Here is a 19,033-nt window from a genome sequence, read left to right as displayed (position 1 = left end):
GCAGTAGGAACTACACTTCCCAGAAAGCCTTGCGATACGCAGGCGTATCAGTGACATACAATGCATTTTGCAACTTTGTGGAGAAAGTACCTGACCCCGGACTACGTTTTCCAAAAGACCTTGCGGCGCGCATGTGCAGAGAGGCTGGAGATCACGGGGCGGTAACATTGTAGTACATCCCCTCCGGTTCTGGGCTTCACGCGCGTTTTCGCAATTCAGGCAGACAAGAGGCCCTCCGCACTCTGGCCGTAAATCCCTTTCCTACCTGAGCAGAGCGAGCCGGGGCGGCGAGCCCGGCCCCACCATGGCCGCGAATGTGAGTGTCCCCTGGTCTGTCGGGCCACACCCAAGCTTCGCCGTCACGGGGCCTCTTTCCTCCCGTGGGTCCATTTTGCTTGTCCGACTGACCCTTGTCTGTGCGCCCCGCTGGCTCCCTCTGCATGCTGTTCCTATGCCTTCCGGCAGCTAATCCGTCTATTCGTTTCTCTTAGCCTGTCCAGACTCCAGGCTCCTTTTGTCCGTATTCTTTGGGCGCCCTTTTTTTGGGGAGGGAGACTCAGGAGGTGTTGCCCCGGACATTGGGATCTACTTGCGTGCGGCACCTCCCAGCAGCCCCTCCTTCATCCCAGTTACCGCCAGGGGCCCTTGTTCCCAGATTTAAAAAGCTAGACGTGACCTCAGAGAGAGGGGCCAGTCCGTGGGAAGGGTGGGGAAGCCGATGCCGCCCAGGCGGAGCTGTCCAGCAGGGACATACAGGGCTTTCTGCGCTGGCGGTGAGCTCCCGCCCTAGGAGGGGTATGTGAACCGAGGCTGTGATGCTGCAGAGGGGCACAGGTCTTGCTGGGAGCGGAGGAGTTAGGATGACCGTAGGAGGGCGCATTTCCCTACTGTCTGGCCCCTCAACCTCCTAGCGTGGGTTTGGTTAGAGAGGTCCTGAATGAAGGGGATTCCAAAGGCCGCTGGCCTCTTCTCCCCGCAGCCAGCTTTTCTCAAGAACCAGTCTACTTAAGTCCAACATTCATTCAACAAATCGAGTGGCCCTTTCCACCAGGGTGCTGCATATGGGAGAAGCTAGTGACTCACCACGCCCTTCCTCCGTGAGAGTGCTTCTGGAGCCAGCTGGGGAACCCAGCCAGCCCCAGACACTCCCTCCCCCTGGCCCTCCCTCTGTGGTGGAGTGTCCTACCCACTCTCTCCTGGCCTGTCACACCCTCTTTCCAGGCCCCTGCTCTGTCTCCAAGGATCCTCTCTACCTCCCACACCCTCTGAGAGGCAGAGTTTGTGTCACTCACAGCCCTAGCCACTCTGCCCCAGATTAGAGTTGTCTTTGAGGCCTAGAGGCCTTGAATGCTGCAGCTAGAAAAGCCTCAGAGGTGGTCCATGAGACCCAGGGTCTGCCAGTGGAGAGGGCAGTCAGGAGACTCACTTGCCCCCAAGGGTGGACTCCTATCTGCCCCATACCCCCACCACCACATTTTACAGATGGGGACTTTCCCCAGCAGGGGAAGGCACTTGCCCAGGTCTCACAGCCAGCTTGGCAGGTTACATCAGGGGAAGGTGCCGAAAATGGCAGGCTTTGGAGTTAGGCAGACCTGGGGGCAAATCCACTTTCCTGCTCTCTGTAGTGGTGTGGCCCTAATCTCTAGTGGGATGAGTTACTGGGAAGTTTAAGGGAGGCTATGCTTTCAACAGTGCCTGGTGTGAAGTAGGAACTTAATAAATGAAAAAAATTCTTCACAGTGTAGGATGGTCCATCCTGGTGGGCAGAGACCATCTTGGGTATGTTGGGACCTGACCCTTGCCAAGGAATGTCGATGAATTTGGGTATCCTCTATTGCCAAGTCTTTGTTGCTTCTAGAGGTTACCCAAATTCATCAACATTCCTTGGCAAGGGTCAGGTCCCAACATACCCAAGATGGGTCTCTGCCCACCAGGATGGACCATCCTACACTGTGAAGAATTTTTTTGTAGCCTGGTGTGTATTTAGGGGAGGAGCCACCAAGCCCTGATGGGGTGGAGCAGGGAGGACACAAGAGTTTTTAATCAGTGTAACCACTGTCCTGTCACAGGTACGGTTTACCATCTCCATTATATAAACTAGTAAACAGGATCAGAGAGGTAGAGCAACTTATCCAGGGTTTCACAGCGAGTGATTTTCAGGGCCTGTATGTTGACCTCTGTTCCCACCTCTCATTACTTTTGAGCCCAGAGTGCTGGGACTGGAAGGGTATGTGTCACTGAGGATACATAGAGGTATTCAGCACACATTATGCAGCCAACATCAAGATGACTTTGAAGGGAAGGAAGAAGGCTCGGGAAGGTGCCCTTCAGGTTAGGATAGGTGTAGGGGTGGGTAGTGAGGATGAGCAGAGGAAGTCTCCATCATCCTGTTCATAGGGAATTTGATTCAGAATGTGGACTGGGGGTGTCATATCTCTACTCACCTTACCAACAAATAGTAGTTAACTCTGGGAGGTGGAGAGAGGGAGTATTGGCCAGAAAGGGACCCAAAGAAACTTTTTAGGGTGATAGACATGTTCTGTATCTTGTCCAGGATGTTGGTCAGATGGGGTATGTATTTGTCAAAACGCATCAAACTGTACACTTATTTACCATATATATTAAAATGAAAACTGAGTATAAATAATGAAATTTAATTTATTTTAAAAACTAAATTTTATTCTTTTTTTTTTTTCTTCAGTATTCTACTACGAGTAATAGAAGAGAACATGTCAAAATTACGACTGACCCCCAGCCAGGCTTCCTGGAGCGGCTGAGCGAGACCTCGGGTGGGATGTTTGTGGGGCTCGTGACCTTCCTACTCTCCTTCTACTTAATTTTTACCAATGAGGTAAATTGTTCAGGGTCTGTGCAGAGTGAGGGTCCCCATAGCGTCAGGGGGCAAAGGCTGTGATCCAGAGGCTGGATTTAGTAATAAGGACTTAGATTTTACACTAGAGAGAGGGGGATGTTGAACTCACCAGAATTCTTTGTGATTTGACACACACATCCCACCCCAACCGAGATAAGCGAGAAGGGAGTGGATAGGTTAACACACCTGATATACGGGGAGCAGCACCAGCTTTAGGCATGGTTGCATCCAAGCATTTATGCTGGGTCACCAGGAATCTCCATTTCTTCATCTGCTGCCTGTGTTTCTCGTTGTGGATTTTTTTTTTTTTGGCAGGCTCTTCCTTTGTGGTGGCAAAGGAATTCCAGGGTAATATCCAGTCAGCTTAGCGGCCCCAGAGAACGAAGGAATCATCTTCTGAATGATTTTAGCAACAGTTGCAGGGAGATTTCTGAGTCCTGGCTTGGGTCTCAATGTTCACTCTGAACCAGTCCCTGTGGCCAATGAACAAATGTTCTGATTGGCTAGGCCTGGGTCATGTGATTTGGACTGACACCCAAGTAAATCACATGGACTGAGTAGCGAAGGGGAGGAGAAAGCAGAGGAAAATGGGGAAAAGGGTACCAGACAGACAAAACGGCCGCTAGCTCTAGTATGGAGGCCGTGGGGTGGTGGGAAGAGCTCTGCCTGGGAAGGCAGGAACCTGGGTTTCAGTCCCAACACCGCCGCTTGGTAGACCTCAGTTTTCCAACTGCAAAAGGGGAAGGTCAGTCTCAGTGCTCTCTGAGGCCCATGCGGCCCTGAGATGCTGTGTCAGGCTGCGCCTGAGCTGTTGAAATGCTCACTCGCCTTTGCTCACAGGGCCGCGCGTTGAAGACAGCAACCGCTCTGGCTGAGGGGCTCTCACTTGTGGTGTCCCCTGACAGCATCCACAGTGTGGCTCCGGAGAACGAGGGGAGGCTGGTGCACATCATTGGAGCCCTGCGGACATCCAAGGTGCGTTTCACGATGGTTGCTGACCCCCTGGAGGCGTGCGGCACATCACTAGATATTCTTCGATTGAGGATTTTGAAAGCATGGACCCACATGGGTGTGATTACTGACCCCACACTCAGCAGCTGTATGGACCCATCACTTCTGAGTCTCAACATCTTCATCTGTAAATTGGGGAGAAAAATTGTAACAAATCGGGGGGCCAGTTTTGAAGATTTGGTGGGATTAAGTAGCTAACGTCCTGGCACAGTGCCTGGCATGTGGCATAAGCTTTACAAATAGGTGCTTTAATGATTATGATTGGCATGTGTGTCTAGTGCAAGGCTATGAAGGTACTCCGGTTATTGGACCTTTCCAGGGCTGTGAGGCACATGTCACAGTCACTGCGTGTTTAGAACTTGGGGAAGGCAGCTTCACTCCATTCTCCTACATGAAGCAGCCATAGAGTTCCGTGTCCTGTCCCGTCCTGGTCTTCTATCTGTTTCTTTTCTAGTCCAGCTTCCCCTGAGCCAGGCATTCTGGGCTGGTGTGTGTTTTGTTCTTTATGTATTCATTTTTGGTTTGTTTGATTCTTTTTGAAGCTCTTGTCTGATCCAAACTATGGGGTCCACATTCCGGCTGTGAAGCTGCGGCGGCACGTGGAGATGTACCAGTGGGTAGAAACCGAGGAGTCCAGGTGAGGTACCAGTGAGTGAAAATCAGCTGGGGTTAGAAGAGGTGCAGATGTTAGGATGAAATGCAGGTGACTTTCATTTTGACACTTCTGAAATTTAAAGTATGAAATCTATCAGAGAAATGTCAAATTATCCCAAAGTTATTAGTGAATTATCTTTTGTTTGGAGGTGGCAGAAATCCAGTGCAGAGTGGCCTAAGCTTAAGGCATTACTGGTTTCAGGCCACAAACAATTTTTTCCCATGTGTTAATTCCATCTTCTCTCCCATGAGGGGACAGAAGTGGCCTCCTGACTTACATCCTATAAGTTAAAAAAATGTTATTTTTAATCCTCACCTGAGGATATGTTTTTATTGATTTTTAGAGAGAGGAACTGGGGGGGCAGAGAGAGAGAGAGAGAGAGAGAGAGAGAGAGAAACATACATCCCTTGGTTGCCTCCTATACGCACCCTGACCAGGGATGGAACCCGCAACCTAAGTATGTTTCCTGACCGGGAATCGAACCCACAACTTTTTTAGTGCACGGGACACCACTCCAACCAACTGAACCACCCAGCTGGCAACATTCCATCAGGTTTTTAAAAAATATATATTTTTATTGAATTCACAGAGGAAGGAAGAGGGAGAGCGAGAGATAGAAACATCAATGATGAGAGAGAATCATTGATTGGCTGTCTCCTGCACGCCCCCCTCTGGGGATTGAGCCCACAACTTGGGCATGTGCCGTTGGCCAGAATCGAACCTGGGACCCTTCAGTCCATAGGCCGATGCTCTATCCACTGAGCCAAACTGGTTAGGCCAACATCCTATCAGTTTTAACAGACGTCTTAGGGGAGAATCTCATTGGCCATGGTGGGGGTCACCTGGAGCTATGGTTGGGGTCAGCCCCACCTGAGCCAAATGGACCATGAGTTGAGGGGTGGAGAGGTGGCTGGGTGAGCCGGAGCAGCTCAAGCTCAGCCTGGCGCAGGGCACCTGCAGAGGGTCTCCATGGGGCTGTCCTGGAGCAGAAGGGTACAGCCAGATCTCTGAGTCCAGAGAGAGGAACTGTGACCCTTGGTGTGAGCCAGGCAGAGGCAGATTTCAGCTCCAGATGAGAAAGCACTTTTCTCGGGTCAGGGCCTTCAAGGGCTGGAGCTGGCTGTCTGCCAGGGAGTGAGCATCCTGTCTGGGCTGGTGCAGACAAGGCCTGCTCCATTTGGGCAGTTTGACTGGGTAGCCCCAAGTTGCTTCAGCTGGAGATGCTTAGAGATGGGAATGTCTCAGGAGGGATGGGCTGACTCTGGAACTGCTGTGCTTTCCCTGCAGAGATTATACTGAGGACGGGCAGGTGAAAACAGAGAGGAAGTACTCCTACAGTGAGTATAGGCCCCTGTTCTCCAGGGCCACATCCCAGGCCTGTGGGCAGATGCTGGGCACATCCCCGCAGTGGGGAAGGGCACGGAACCAGGTGTCGGGACCCCTGGGTGCTGGTGCTCAGAGCCCTGCTCTCCCATCCATCCAGCGAGGCTCCAGGAGCTGCCTCTCCAGCCCTAGAATGGTCACAGGCTTGGATAAGTGGACCTTGGACATGTGACCACTGCTACCACAGTTGCTGAGTTATTCCCTCTTCCCACAACAGACCCTGAATGGAGGTCGGAAATCGTCAACAGCAGAAACTTCGACCGAGAGATTGGCCACAAAAACCCTAGGTGAGGTTTGGGCCCCCAGGCCTGAGTGCAGCCTTGGCTGTCACTGGCATGTCTGCAGCCTCAGCTTCCTCATCTGAGTAATGGGACTGAGTTACTTCTGCCTCATGAGTTGATTAAAGTGTTGGACATGTGGGCTACACTGTGGTCTGGGATGACCGCCCACTCCCTGGCACAAGTCTGGGTGCCAGGTGGGACAGCTCCTGGGCACCAGGAACAGAGGCGTGACCCAACTTCCCTGACCCCAAACAAGCTACCCTCAAACAAGTCATGAATTTAAGACCTGGGCTGAGTGCCCGAAAGGATTTGCATGTGTAGTACCAGGGAAGCCTTTGTTAACCGTTAACCATGTTAACCATGGAGTAGGAGGACAGTCAGGAAGGGCTTTCAGGAGCAGTGGCATTTGATCTGGGCCTTTGTAGGTTTTTGGCAGGTGGAGGTTAGCTCAGGGACATGGGGGTGGAGCAGGCCTGATGTGAATGTGCACAGTGGGCTTAGATACTACCTGGGGCTGGGGTCAATGAGGGTGTGAAGTCCATGGAAGGTCCATTTGAGGGCTGGGGGTGGGACAGGCTGGTAGGGGTCTAGGCAAGCGGGTATGAGCTCTGGGAACAGGAGACAGAATGAGGATGTTCCATCCAGGGAAGGGGGACTTGAGATCATCCAGGGGGTGCAGTTGCTGGTAAAGACAGATGTCTGCAGTGCCTGGCTGGTCTGGACTTGCAGGAGCCCCCTGGGTAGGGACTCTCCCCAGCACAACCCAAAGGAACTCAGATACTCCCACCTGGTGTCCTGCTTCACTGATAGCTCCCTCTCTCCCACAGTGCGATGGCCGTGGAGTCGTTCACGGCAACAGCGCCCTTCGTCCAGATTGGCAGGTTTTTCCTCTCGGCAGGTAAGTCTCTGGCCCCTTCGGGTGAGCCATTGCCAGCCCAGAGGTTCTGTGCTTCCATTTAGCCACTGGTGCCTCCAGCACTCAGCCCTTTGGTGGTTAAAGTGGCTCTGCTGCCCTGGACATGGGATCAACCAGAACCTTTCCAAGGATCATGTTTTGGGCTGGGGTCAGAGAGAAGGCAAATCTCTAGGAGGCAGGGACTCATGTAGAACACCCCCACCTCGTGCAGGTTCCTCTGACACCTGGATTATTCCAGAGAATGACTGCCAGGCACTGCTGTGGTGCTGGTGCCTGTTCTGACCAGACAAAGCCGAGAGCCCTTTCCCAAGGGGTCCTGAGCCAGTAGTAGAGCCAAGGCTCTCCCTGAGGGCTCCACTGCTGAGCCCCACATGGCAGCTAGCCCTGTGCCAAGGAGTGTGTGGTTCATCCCCCGCCCTGCCAAGTTATTCCAAAGAGTGTATTTCAAGGGACAAGGCAGTATCACGAGCCCCTAGTAACTCCTGGGGCTCTGTCCCTGAGCTTGACCCAGGAAGGTGGGAGAGAAGACACTGAGGACCCAAATAACCAAGGTGAGGGAGGAGAGGCTGGGATCGAGGGCTTGGCCTGCTGCCATCTGCTCTGTTGCTCAGCTAGTGCCACCAGCCTGGCTTCCAGTGGTCTCCGTGCAGCTTGGGAGCCAGGCTTGGGCATGGGTAAGAGCGGGGGCTGGAGAAGGGCATTCTGCATGGGGGTCGTGCGCTGAAGGCCCTGAGGAGAATGAGCCAGGAGGGGGCAGCTGGGCATGGCTGTGTGAGGGTGCGGTGGGAAGGATGTCAGGCTGAGGGGTTTGCAGATCAGGGGTGTTTCAAATTGCACACCATCATCTCTAAACACCCTGTTTCTCTCAGGCCTCATTGACAAAGTTGACAACTTCAAGCCACTGAGCCTGTCCAAGCTGGAGGACCCACACGTGGACATCATTCGCCGGGGAGACTATTTCTACCACAGTGAAAACCCCAAGTACCCAGAGGTGCACAGAGGGACTTGGATAGTTCAGACAGTACAGATCAGGCCATCTCCCAGGAATACACAGCAGTCAAGTTCTCGCTTAAGACTGATTCGGTTTGGTGGAATCCACAGCTGCACTTGGCCAAATGAATTGGAGGGGAGGGAGTTCTAGGTGATGCAACCACCTGGGAAAAGCTATAGGGGTGGGAAAAGAGGGTGAGTGTAGGGGCTTAACAGTGCCATGGACCCAGGCCCAGGCTGACTGCTCCTGGCCTCACTCACCCCACTTTCTTCCACCCCCCAGGTCGGAGACGTGCGAGTTTCCTTCTCCTATGCCGGGCTGAGCAGTGATGACCCTGACCTGGGTCCAGCTCATGTGGTAATGTAACTTCTCCAGGGCAGACTAAGGCAGGGCTTCCCAGTCTCCCTGGGCATGGACACAGTGGACAGCGTTGGGAATGTGGCTTTGGACCCTCCCTCTAGGAACTGTGTTCGTATTCACAGTGAGGCATGCCTTTGAGCAGTTCCAGAGGTCTGTGTCCCCTGAAGCCATCCATGGATATTCGTAGACTCCAGGTTTAAGAACGGGGATGGCATCGGTCTCCTCACTCATTTCCCTAGTAGGCACACAGTGTAGAGGGGTGCTGGAGCGGGTGGGCTGGTCACTGTCTCAGCTCTAACACTAAATTCTCTGACCAGGTCACTGTGATTGCCCGGCAGCGGGGTGACCAGCTAGTCCCATATTCCACCAAGTCTGGGGACACCTTGCTTCTCCTGCACCATGGGGACTTCTCAGCCGAGGTGAGTTGCTGCTGTCTGCCTCTGTGATGGAGGGACTGGTGTTTCCCTCTCTGCCACTTTTAAAAAGGTTATTAAATAAGCACCTACTTCTAGAGGTCATAGCCAGTAGTACACTGGGCAAAGCAGATTCCTTCACTGGCATCCAGTCTTGTGGGGGAGAGTGAGTCACCAGTAAAACAAGTAAGGGCACCTTGTGCCGAGTATCATGAAGGGGAGGCAGATGCTTGGAGATAAAAGGGCATAATGGGAAATCTGCTTTGACAGTGTCTAGAAAGGCCTCTCTGAGTAACATTTCTGCTGAGTGCCGAGTGAAGAGAGGGGGTCAGTGCTGAAAGTCGTCCAGGCAGGTCAGAGTTCACCTTGTTGGGAACATCAAGAGTGTCCGTGTGGCCAGCACCCAGAGAGAGTGGTCAGGGGAAGAAGACTACTGAGCAGGCAGGACCCCTTGTGAGGGGGTGGATTAGGTGGGCAGTGAAGGGATTTGAGCTGCGGAGTCTCAGGACCAGGTGAGGGCAGGCACCCCCTTCCCCTCTGTAGAAGGAAGAGGGTCATGCTTCTCAAGTCCCAAGGAGAAGGGGTACAAAGATGTACCAGTTAGTTCAGTTAGCCACTCTTCTCTAAGCAGGAAGTCCTTCTCTTTAACAGAAAGATACAGCTTTTCCATTGTTGAACATAGTGTATCACTGTACACAGTCTGTGCTTGCTTTGAATAGGATTGCTGGGTTTTGCATCCAGAAGGTCTTGAAAAGGGTAGTGGCAGGTGTTGGCTTAGGCCCTCAGCTGTCATGCCTCTCACTTTAGCACCCAGCCCTGGAGTGTTGCATGGGCCCAGCCTTCACTAGCCAGGACTAGGGTGTGGTTGGGCTGCAGCTCAGGAGCCCGGTTACCAACCTCAGGGTGGAGCTGCCACCTCCCAGCCTGACATGGCATGAGTCACCCTTTCCTCCAGCAACTCTCAGGGCCCCCTGGGTAGTTTCTAATATTAGGAAGCCCTGTCCAGGCCTTTCCCTCTCTCCCAGAGCGCCATCCCTGTCCCCAGGCTTCCATCCTCCTGCAGGCAAAGGCGGGTGTGAGCTGCCCCCAGAGGAGTGGTGGGCTCATGGCTTAGATAACTCCCCAGGAGGGAAGACGGTGACAGTGGAGATGGGCAGGAGCTTCCTGATCATCCTGGGCCTCCAGCACAGGGTCTGGGGTCTGTTAAGCAGGGAGAGAAGGCCCTGAGCCAAGGAGGCATCCTGGGCCCTTATAAAGAAACCCTGGGAGTCAGGCTGTCCAGCTTTTAGTCTGGGGACAGGAGAGTGCAGTGAGGACAAGCATGGGCACTGGAGATGGCCCCATCTCAAGCCCTGCTCTGCCTTCCGCTGGCTACGGGACCTTGAGCCAGTTGATTATCCTCTCAGCCTGTTGGCCCCTCTGTAAAATGGAAATTAAAAAAAAAGATTATTGCAATTATTCCTACCTTATTTGGTTGTTGTGAAGATGATCCATTTTATTGAGCACCACGGACATAGGGACAAAACAGACATGTCCTCAAGCTCATAGCTTAGTTAACTGCTTGGGTGAGACCCTGGGCATGTCACTTACCCTCTCAGATCCTCAGTAAAATGGAGATAAGTGTGCCTACCTCATCAAGTTATTTTGAAGATTAAGTAATACTTGTAAAGCACTTAGGACAGTGACTGATAAATAGTAAGCAGTAAGTGCTAGCTATCAGTTAGCTATCATAATATTATTATAGATAATGACTAGGTAGGCTCTCTGAAGAAATGGCATTTCAGCCAAGACTAGAATAATGTGTAGGAGCTGGCCAGGCATAACTGGGCAAACATGCTCTCAGCAGAGCAACCGCATGTGCAAAGGCCCCAAGGCAGAAGGAGTTTTGACCTGTGTCCCAATGGGGCTGAGGTGCAGCTGGCTGCATGGAGAAGGTGGTGGTGGTGGCAGAAGCAGGGAGGCCCATGGGGAGGAGGCTACTGAAGGGGCCCTGGTGAGAGGGGTTGACGGTGGTGAGAGAGGATTTGAGGAAATGTGGATGAGAGATGGTGAGGGGAGGAACAAGCCAAGTTTGACACCCAGGTTTTGGCTTATGCAGGTGGGTGGGTGGTACCATTTGCTGAGATGGAGATGACAGAGAACAGGTTGGGTGGAAACTCCAGTGTCGGTGTCAGATGTGTCAAGACATGTAGTGGAGATGTCACATAGGCTGTGGGAGCCATGGGGGTGAGGCCCAGAAAGATACACTCCTGGGAGAGGGTGTGGACTGAAGCAGCCAGAGAATTTCAGCATTTGCAGGGGTCCTCAAACTTTTTAAACAGGGGGCCAGTTCAGTGTCCCTCAGACCGTTGGAGGGCCAGACTATAGTTTTAAAAAAAAACTATGAACAAATTCCTATGCGCACTGCAGGCCCGGGACAAGTCGGCTGCTAAGCAGGACAGGCAGCGGCACCCGGCAGGCCGGATAAATGTCCTGGCCGCAGGCCGTAGTTTGAGGACCCCTGATTTAGAGGATGGTAAGAGGGAAGGAATGGCCCGGCAGACTGAGGAGGGAAACCAGAGAGGTCCCAGATGCCATGAGCAGTGTCTGAGATCAAGTCGGATACCATACATGAAGCATTTCCCATAGTGCCTGCAGGCACACTCAGACGTTCCCACTGTCATGGTTGTGGATAAACGGCCCCAGAAAGGTACCGCTGTAGTATGAGGGAGGGTCAAGTTTATTCCAGATGAGTTGGTGGGCTGAGGACTCTTGGAGGTGTCCTGTGACCTGAGGGCCCATACCTTCCATAAAGATGTGTGTGCACACCTTGCTTTGCTGTGCTAGGTTGGGGAGGCACTTAGACCTGGGAGGGAGATGCGCCCTTACCTTCCTCTGGTCTGTTCAGAAATGGCCAATGTCTCCTGCTTTGTTATGGCCCCCTCAGCCACCTGCCTGCTTTGTTCTACAGGAGGTGTTTCTTAGAGAACAGAAGAGCAACTCCATGAAGACATGGGGCTTTCGGGCTGCTGGCTGGATGGCCATGTTTATGGGCCTTAACCTCATGACACGGATCCTCTATACCCTGGGTAGGTGGGGGAGATTGGGGTGGGAATCTTGCTCGCCCTCTGTAGCCCCGTATGTTTCCTCCATGCTTCTCACACGGTCTGTCAGCTTTTCTGGCCTGATGGTATGCAACTTGGGGCAGGGAGCAGGCATTTGGCCATCTCTGAGTACGTACTCCATAGCTTTGGGATGAAGGGCCAGCCTTTGCAGTGAGCTGGACTTGAAGTCTTATGTCAGAGCTCTAGACCTTGGGCCATCCTCTTTCTCGTGTTAGCTGCAGTTATCTCACACCTCATTTGTAGTTTTATGAAATATTTGGCAAATAGGAGACACTAAAATATTGTTATACTTCTGGGCTAGGTTTGGGATAGCCAGCAATTCTGGGGCACAAGGGAGAGTTTGCTGGGCTGCTCCCATAGCCTGAGGTTGGCACCAGTGAGCCCAATAGTTGCCCAAGTGACGCAGCCTGGTTCAGGACTGAGTGCCCGGCTGATTGAGTAAGGGCGGGTCTAGACTGTTGCAATCAGAGGAATGGGAGGATGGGACTTCAGAGGACTTTCCATCTGAGCCTTTACCCCAGTGAGTCCCTGGCCAGTCAGATGATTCAGCCTCCTCTGAGCCCCAACAGAAACCTTTCCCCCACTTACCCATTCCAATTTGGGAGAGATCTGGCTGCGTATATCCCAGACTATCAGAGCAGGGAGCGCCACCTGCCTCATTTTACGGATGGGAAAACAGGTGCAGGGAGGGGAAGGACACTTCTCCAAGGTTTTCTTTTGGATAGATGATTTGTGCTCAGAAAGGCACTCAGCCCTGAACCAGGCTGGGTCACTTGGGCAACTACTGAGCTCCATTCAGGAGAGATCTGCATTTGAACAGAACCCTCCATCTTTTCCTCTGCACTAAGCCCATCATGGGTGGGTGACCTGGACAGGCCTTTTTTCCTCTCAGAGACTCTGTTGCCCCAACATCAAGATGAGAAGGTTGGAGTCTCTTTCAGAGGGCCCTTTGAATCTCTGACTGCCTGTGCTCCTCTGATTCTCTCCATATCTGAAATGCTGATATTCCAGATTCAGAACAGACTTCAGAGGATGGAGAGATCCAAAGTGCAGGGCGAGTGATTCAGGAGCCTGCAACACAAAAGCATTCATTTAGTAAGAATTTACTGAGCGCCTGGAGTGTGCAAGACATCGCTCTGAGCCCAGGAGACCACACAATGAATAGGACAGACAAGGTCCCTGTCCTTTCAAGGCTCAGAGCCATGGCTTAGAGCTAAGGTTCTGGGCTCAGACAGTCTCAAGTTTTTTTGTTTGTTTTTTTTAAAAAAAATATATTTTATTGATATTTTACAGAGAGGAAGGGAGAGGGATAGAGAGTTGGAAACATCGATGAGAGAGACACTGATTTAGTTGCCTCCTGCACACCTCCTACTGGGGATGTGCCTGCAACCAAGGTACATGCCCTTGACCGGAATTGAACCTGGGACCTTTCAGTCCGCAGGCCGACGCTCTATCTACTGAGCCAAACCGGTTAGGACAAGTCTTGAGTTTTAAGTCCTGGCTCTGACGCTTTCTAGCTGTAAGACTTAGGGCAAGTTAAACTCCCTGGGCCGTGTGACCTTGTGGGTAAAATGAGGTGATGAATAGCACCAGCCTTCCATTGGCTGGGTGGCTCAGTTGGTTGGAATTTTGTCCACACCCAAAGGTTGGGGGTTCGATTCCCAGTCAGGGCATATAACCTAGGTTATGGGGTTGATCCCTGGTTGGGGCACGTATGGGAGGAAACTGATCCATGTTTCTCTCTCACATTGATGTTTCTCTCAAATCAATAAAAAACATATCCTTGGATGAGGATTAAAAATAACACAAAAAGCCCTAACCGGTTTGGTTCAGTGGATAGAGCGTCGGCCTGCGGACTGAAAGGTCCCAGGTTCGATTCCAGTCAAGGGTATGTACCTGGGTTGCGGGCACATCCCCAGTAAGAGGTGTGCAGGAGGCAGCTGATGGATGTTTCTCTCTCATCGATGTTTCTAACTCTCTATCCCTCTCCCTTCCTCTCTGTAAAAAATCAATAAAATATATTTAAAAAAAATAACACAAAAATAATACCAGCCTTACAGGGGTTAGGCCTGTGGGTTAGAAGAGATGGTACAGGTAGTGCCTGACACATGGTCAACAGTATAAAACGTGAACTGAACTTATGAGGGCCAAATAGGGGTGCTACCTGAGAGGAGACAAAGATGAGCTGTGAGGTGGCCTGCAGGATCCTGTAGTCAAGACAGGGCACCAGGGCTTCCTCTGCAAACCAGTGGCACCAGACCACTGGGGCCTCCTGGGAACTCAGTGGAGATTCCCCCAGTGCAGTGGTCGGCAAACTGTGCCTTGTGAGCCACATGTAGCTCTTTGGCCCCTTGAGTGTGGCTCTTCCACAAAATACCACGGCCTGGGCGAGTCTATTTTGAAGAGGTGGCATTAGAAGAAGTTTAAGTTTAAAAAATTTGGCTCAAAAGTAATTTCAATTGTTGTACTGTTGATATTTGGCTCTGTTGACTAATGAGTTTGCCAACCACTGCCCCAATGGATAGCAGCCACGGGATGCTAGACAGGCCAGGGACAGGGTAGTTCCAGATGGATTTAGCCGGATCCTAGACTTCATACTGGGCCTGTGAGATCCTTGAGGCAGGGGCCAGCTGAGGCTAATTTGTTTCCCTCAGTCCTTGCAGAGCTAGGCATGTAGATAATTGGTAACGACCTGCTGCCTGAATGAACAAACACTTACAGGAGTGGCTGAGGGGCCCAAATTGGTGCCTGTCTCCTTTGTGAGTGTACAGCAAATGGTATTTGCCACTGTTACAGTCGAATGTCTTTTTGTTGTTAATCTCACCCAGATGTTTTTTCCATTGATTTTTAGAGTGTGGAGGGGGGCGGAGAGAGAGAGAGAAACATTGATGTGAAAGAGATACATTGACTGTTTGCCTCCGCATGTGTCCACTGGGGCCAGGGATTGAACCTGCAACAGATCAAACTTGTGACCCTTTGGGGTGTGTGTGTGTGTGGGGGGGGGAGGGGGTGGCACATACTCTAACCACTGAGCACACCACCCAGGGCCATTTGGCTTTAGATTGATTTCAACATGCAGTTTAAAGTTCACAAAGCACTTATACATGCCTTTTCCCTGGAACAGTGTGCAGCGGGTGGCTCAGTCTGTGCCCAGCCATGCAGCTCAGGAGGGAGGGCTCCTCTTTTGGATCTTTCAGCCCTCACTAGGAGGTTATTTGCCTTCCACCAATGACTCTCTCCTCCCCTTACTCACCTGGCATCAAGGGCTCATCCTTGTCTAGAGACAGGAACCATCTGCTGACTTTTGAGACGTAGAACATGGCGTCCTCGGAAGCCTCACTGCCTTTCTTTTCTTCACAGTGGACTGGTTTCCTGTCTTCCGAGACCTGGTCGACATTGGCCTGAAGGCCTTTGCCTTCTGTGTGGCCACCTCACTGACCCTGCTGACCGTGGCTGCTGGCTGGCTCTTCTACCGGCCCCTATGGGCCCTCTTCATTGCCTCTCTGGCCCTGGTGCCCATCATTATTGCTCGGACACGGGTGCCAGCCAAAAAGCTGGAGTGAAACAGGCCCTGGCACCCATTTGAGTTTCAGGATCCAGGTCTCCCCCGCCCCCTCCTCTAACCCTGCTCCATACCAGAGCACGAGTCCGCACTGGTTTTAGATTCTGCACTTGCTCTACTCTTCAAGGGGCCAGACTTGGCAGTGTGCACTTACGTCAGGTTTGGTGTTCACCTGTTAACGTCTCTCCACCCCTTTCTTGTCAGTGAGCAGCTTTGATGGGCAGAAGGCAGCTCCTGTCTGGCAGCATGACAAGCATTCTCCCACTTGTTTCCCCCTTCTCTTGGGAGTGTGTGTGGCTGGTTCCATGCTTCATCTAGCCGGTGTCTTCAGATATCAAGGTGGCACTCAGAGACCTGCTGCCCTACCCCCTACTGCGTCTGCTCCTTGGAGATGAGTCCAGGTTCTGCCACACCACTAGCCACTCCCTTGATACTAAAGGGCCACCTTTATCAGCTAATCGGTGCTGTATTGGCAAGACAGACGAAGCCCATACATACCCTGCAAAGCAGGGTCACTATAAACCCAGTTTGTGGCTAGAACTGGATTTGATACTTCAAAAAAGCAAATCCACTGGCTGTCCTGAGGGAAATGGGACATTTGTTGGGCTTTACACTTTTTATGGTTTGGCAGAATCTTCTTAGTGTATAGTATCTCCAAAGGCTCTGAGTTTTTATTGCTTCACTTCATGTGTACTCTCCTACCCCGAGGGAGTTGTTAAAAATGAGATTTGAAAAGCAAAACAGAAAACCTCCTGAATGACTATCATTTCAGACTGTTACAGAAAAAGACATCCTTTAACCTGTTAGTTGAGGTTAATTCAGAGCACAGAAAGGTGTTAAATGGGACTGTGACTTACCTGGTTAAAAAAAAAAAAGTTACCGTTGTCAGTATTCTGGGTCACTGGGAAGCTTTAAGATGCTTTTGAAATAAGTGTTACAAAATGATTTGTCTCCCCTGAGAGGAGTTGGGGAATATCTACAAGGTAAAGCGTTTCCTTTTATCCTATGGCATCAGACACTACCTGTGTACTTGAAGAGTTCTGAGTTTTTAGTCAACTATTAAAGGAAAAGGTTGGAAGCTTTATTATCCTGCGCTCCTTCATATGACCCCATCAAAATCAAGCTTGGAGGCCTCAGGCTTGCTACAGATGTGAGTGCTCTTGCTGGCCTCATTACTTTCATCATGGAGGACTTCTGATATAGTGGCTGGGCCTCCATGGCTGCTTCTGCTATTCGTTTTATCTGTTAAGTGTCTGCCACTTTGTTCCTCCAAAATAAAATCTACCCACACTTAATCAACTTATTTCCCAACTACTCTCACACCCTTTGAAAGATAAAGAATGTAACCTTGATGTCCTAAAAAATTCTTTGTATAGCTTTTACTTTATCTTTTACTACTTGGAAATTGTTCTACTTTGCTGGGAGTGGTTGCTTTAGCAAGTAACTATCTGGTAGTTGAAAAGGGGTCAGAACTTCTGAAAATAGTGATCTAATAATCTCTCCTGTAGTCCTGGTATATCTGTTACAGATTCTTCATGGTAAAGACAGCTGGCCCCACAGATGATTTATCTGGGTTTAAGGTCTGAAATAGTTCACTGCAGTTTCACTGAATCTCTAAATCGGGTGGAGAATGTCCAGCCCACAGGCCATATAAGGCTTGAGAAATCATTTGGTCTGGCCCTGCCAAGGCATTAGGGGTGAGTTAATTAAATGTTTGACCAAATATAGCAGGATAATTTTTAAGTTGATACTTTTGTGTGGCCTGCAAATGATGTTATAAATATTCAAATGGCTCTTGGCAGAAAAAAAGTTTCCCACCCCTGCTCTAAATCCTCAAAGGATGCTTTTGGAAAATACAGTACAGTAAACCCTCGATTTAACGGATTTAAAGTATTTAATGGACAAAATTTCCAATCTGTATGTCATGTGAAAATTAACATCCTTTCAATTAAAAAATGCTTTTAACCAAGAGTTGCTTACAATCAACAGGTTATTTTTTTGTTATTCACTGTTATTTTTAATAAATTTTAGTGAATAGGTCATATGCTAGAAAAAACACAAGTAATTTTGATGATATAAATATTACATATCTACAACTATAATCTACATATTTAAATTCAAAAATCACTGCTTGTAAACAATGTTTGGTGAATGATGAACATGTGATCACACCACATGGAGCAGTAATTAATTTTGTTGTCGCATGGTGTCACTTTCTGCAGCAGTTTTAACGCCGAAATTCCGACATACACTAAACCACATCCCAATTGTGTGCATCTGTTTACTTGTGGAGAATGGGAATGTACACATTTACTAGATCTATTCAGTATAAATTTAAAATTACAGTAATACATGTAGAAAACTTCTGTGAAATTAAAATTTTCATATATACTTAATTTTAATTAAACTTGTCTACATAAAACAGGTAAACTAATTTGTCAGTTTTTTAATATATGCATTCGGGAAACCTATTTTATTATATAATGGGCTTTCAGCTTTAATGGACACACCCTTGCCCAAATTAGTCCTTTATATCGAGGTTTTACTGTATATACAAAATCTTTGGGATTTGGTCTAATTTTTCCTAGCATAAGATTTTAAATTACTGCCAATTTCAAGTGTTCTTTAGGAGCAAAATAATGTTAAGAAATATTTGATGCCTTGGAAAAAATCATGAAATTTTTATTCTTTGTATTTTTTGTAGAAAAATCAAAATAAATTTCTAAGTATCTTTTATAGGACATTGCCATTGTTCCTTTTGTTGTTTCTATATTCTTTCTGAAACTTATTCTTTCTGAAAATTCTATCTTAAAGAATTCAGCCGTAAAATTCAGTACAAACCATATGATTTTTAGACTCAGTTCTAAGTTGTTTCTAGTGGTTAAAAAATATATATATTTTTTTAAAAAGGGCAAATCAATATTTCTAGCACTTGGAAGTCTTAAATATCAAAGCCTACTTTGTTTTGGATGCATTTAAAGTGAAGGATTCATACTTCACCCATCTTCAGAATTGTGCTAGAAGACAGGATGGAGCCACAGTTCAAAAGGCATCATTGGCTTTGGGTTGGCACAGACCTGAATTCCAGTCTCAAGTCTGCCACTGATTGGTTATGTGATGTTGGGAAAATCAATACTTTGAGCCTCAGTTCCCTCATCCGTAAAATGGGAACAATGCCATTGTACCCCCACAAGTTTGCTGTGAGGACTGGCAGAAAGCCCATGAAATGCCAAACACGTGACATTAACTTCATTCTTTTTGCCTCCTGTTCTGAAGCGATGGACTGCTGCTAATTATCCACTCTTAAGTTAGCAATTTGAATAGTTCTTTTTACATATTACAAGATTTGAAGCAGGTGAGTGATAACTTTCCAAAACCTATTCTTGTGTTTCAAAACTGAGTTTTATTTGACTTCCGTAGTGCCTCCTAGGAGCTGACCTCTGCCTGAAAAACAGGTTGGTTTGGGGAGACAGGATGATGCTTGA

At 49.5% G+C, this 19,033-nt stretch overlaps 1 protein-coding gene across 1 annotated transcript; it reads left to right on the top strand.

The window, feature by feature from the left end:
- The first annotated feature begins 141 nt into the window (after positions 1-141).
- On the top strand, positions 142-18,284 carry TMEM43 (transmembrane protein 43). Its single transcript, XM_080676081.1, has 12 exons — positions 142-316; positions 2,702-2,851; positions 3,713-3,847; positions 4,426-4,520; positions 5,826-5,875; positions 6,139-6,208; positions 7,030-7,100; positions 7,988-8,109; positions 8,392-8,466; positions 8,787-8,888; positions 11,833-11,950; positions 15,347-18,284. Exons 1-12 carry the CDS (start codon positions 305-307, stop codon positions 15,547-15,549), a joined length of 1,203 nt encoding a protein of 400 aa, XP_080532207.1. The 5' UTR covers positions 142-304; the 3' UTR covers positions 15,550-18,284.
- The last annotated feature ends 749 nt before the right edge of the window (positions 18,285-19,033 follow it).

Source organism: Plecotus auritus, assembly GCF_963455305.1.
Source record: "Plecotus auritus genome assembly, chromosome: 6".
Classification (NCBI taxonomy): Eukaryota; Metazoa; Chordata; class Mammalia; order Chiroptera; family Vespertilionidae; genus Plecotus; species Plecotus auritus.
This window is presented reverse-complemented; position numbering and strand designations above follow the sequence as displayed.

Coding starts and splice junctions, on each gene's coding strand:
- TMEM43 (XM_080676081.1), top strand. Junction 6,209..7,029: donor ATTGGCCACAAAAACCCTAG/GTGAGGTTTGGG, acceptor TCTCTCCCACAG/TGCGATGGCCGTGGAGTCGT. Junction 8,110..8,391: donor AAAACCCCAAGTACCCAGAG/GTGCACAGAGGG, acceptor TCCACCCCCCAG/GTCGGAGACGTGCGAGTTTC.